We start from the raw sequence: 2,593 nt of genomic DNA on the forward strand, positions 1-2,593 counted from the left end.
ACTGGTGTGGGGCATTTATCAGACTGGTGTGAGGCATTTATCTGATGGGTGTGAGGCATTTATCAGACTGGTGTGAGGCATTTATCAGACTGGTGTGAGGCATTTATCAGACTGGTGTGAGGCATTTATCAGACTGGTGTGAGGCATTTATCAGACTGGTGTGGGGCATTTATCAGACTGGTGTGAGGCATTTATCAGACTGGTGTGAGGCATTTATCAGACTGGTGTGAGGCATTTATCTGATGGGTATGAGGCATTTATCTGATGGGTGTGAGGCATTTATCAGACTAGTGTCAGTCTGTTACACTATATGAGGGAGAGGACAAGGAGAAAGGGAACTGCAGTTGTGGAGAATCATGGAGCCCAGCACAGAAGGGTCACACAGGAGTCAGGGAGGACACCACTAGGACATAGTAAAGGGACACATGAGGACAAGCAGTGAGGAGCAGGAAGGGTTAACTCCAGAGGCTGCCATGCTTGTGTTTCAGCACAAGGTCAGTGTATGCAGCAGCTGTATAGATAAGCATCTGTACCGAACACTATGGAACCAGCCATCCCCACGGTGACTTTTAATGGCTCTCGCTGTCTCCTCCCCTCCCGCCTCAATGCCCGATGCAGTACCGGCGCGTTACCTGCGAGCCCGCATCCTGTGCCCTGCGTCTCCTCTCGGGGTCCCCGTGCTCTGCCATAGCTGCCAAGCAGATGCTCTCCTCCGCCTGGCAGCCCCTCGCCAGCAGGTGACGTCACGTCAGGGTATCAACCTGCCAGAGGACGTTAAAGGAACAGGCGGGTGGTTGTCATGGCTGAAAGCGCCAGCCTGGGTGATAATGTATACAGTAATGGCCTTCCTGCTGATGAATCAGTAACTGACGGTTTCCGGCAGCAGTCCGCCTGTAAAGGAGTGGGGAACCAGGGGTTGTTACCTCAGCTACCCGGTAAATGCCCGGCAGGCAGCGGCCAGGGAGGAGACTGGCAGTACAGGAAGAGGCACAACCAGAAACTGTCATTACCTGCCCGTGACAGGTGCTGGCTGGCATAAACCAGCTGCCACCATGTTTGATGGTGCAAGGGACACTTCCAGTTCACTGAGCTCCACACTAGAGTCCTGTACACACCAGCAGAATATGGTATTGTACTGGGACTGCCCTACCACATGGGGGGTACGGTCATGATGCGCTACATTGGTGGCGGTTATTTCCCCTGTTTTATATCTTCACATTCCATAACTTAATAAATACATTTTCGTCCACGGTGCGGTGTACGGCCTGGTTTTTAGCAGGACAAGTTGTACAGTTTCAGGCCTCGTTCACATTTGCTTTTTTTCATTGACGTGCGCTGTCCGCTTTTTCCACGGACAGCACATGTACATATTGATTTAAATGTGTCTGTTCACATTTCAGTATTTTTTTACTGACCGTAGGTCAGTTGGAAAAAAAAAATGATGGACACATTGACTACTTTGATCCGTAACGCAGACCAAGCACGCCCATAGAAGTCTCCGCGGCATCCGTGTTGCATCCATTTTTTCACTGAAGACTAATAGGAGATTCTTTGAAAATTCATTTTCAGCTGAGCAACGTCCGTGGATTACGGGTGACACATGGATGGTAAAAACGGACACACGGATCCTTCACAGATGAAACACGTACACTTTTTTTCACAGATGTGTCATGGGCACGGAAATGTGGACGAGGCCTCAGTAGGGGCATTTTGGGGTGCAGACAATTTATCATTTTCAATTGCATGTTTTTGGCAGTTGATAATTGTTGTATGGGATAAATCATTTGGAACATTTAATAAAGGTTTGGTACAAAAGGCAAAAATTATAGCACATGGCAGACTGGCACCATAATTTGCCACCTTTCACTTCTCTTGCCACTTTTCAAAAATGGTAGGAAAGGTGGGCAGGGCTTAGCAGAAGGGGTGTGTCCTCCGCCGCCCAACAGATTTACCATATTTTACCCCAGAAACTGGCATAAATGATAGTTGAAATCTCCACCGGCTAAGGCTACTTTCACATTAGCGTTTTTTGCGGATCCGTCATGGTTCTGCAAAAACGCTTCCGTTACAATAATACGATGCATGCATCCATCATGAACGGATCCGGTTGTATTATGTCTTCTATAGCCATGACGGATACGTCATGAACACCATTGAAAGTTTTTTCTGTCCGCGATGGGTCTGCAGCCAAACAGAACGGAATGCATTTTGGCGCATTCCGTTTTGTCCAGTTCAGTTTTGTCCCCATTGACAATGTATGGGGACAAAACTGAAGCGTTTTCTTCCGCTATTGAGATCCTATTAAATAGAAAATTGCGGCACACGCTCTTCATTTGCAATTTAAAGGGAACCTGTCACCGGGATTTTGTGTATAGAGCTGAGGACATGGGCTGCTAGATGGCCGCTAGCACATCCGCAATACCCAGTCCCCATAGCTCTGTGTGCTTTTATTGTGTAAAAAAAACGATTTGCAAATTAACCTGAGATGAGTCATGTACATGAGATGAGTCAGGGAAAGGACTCATCTCAGGTTAATTTGCATATGCATCAAATCATTTTTTTGGCACAATAAAAGCACACAGAGCTATGGGGA

At 47.4% G+C, this 2,593-nt stretch overlaps 1 protein-coding gene across 1 annotated transcript in view; it reads right to left on the bottom strand.

Moving 5' to 3' along the window:
* The window catches only part of INPP5J (inositol polyphosphate-5-phosphatase J), an 85,078-nt gene extending 84,087 nt beyond the window's left edge, over nucleotides 1-991 (bottom strand). The window contains exon 1 of the mRNA XM_040416720.1: nucleotides 633-991. Coding sequence (XP_040272654.1) covers nucleotides 633-689 — 57 coding nt within the window. The 5' untranslated portion in view covers nucleotides 690-991. The remainder of the gene's footprint in view (nucleotides 1-632) is intronic.
* Nucleotides 992-2,593: the final 1,602 nt, after the last annotated feature.

Source organism: Bufo bufo, chromosome 2, assembly GCF_905171765.1.
Source record: "Bufo bufo chromosome 2, aBufBuf1.1, whole genome shotgun sequence".
NCBI classification, from domain to species: Eukaryota; Metazoa; Chordata; class Amphibia; order Anura; family Bufonidae; genus Bufo; species Bufo bufo.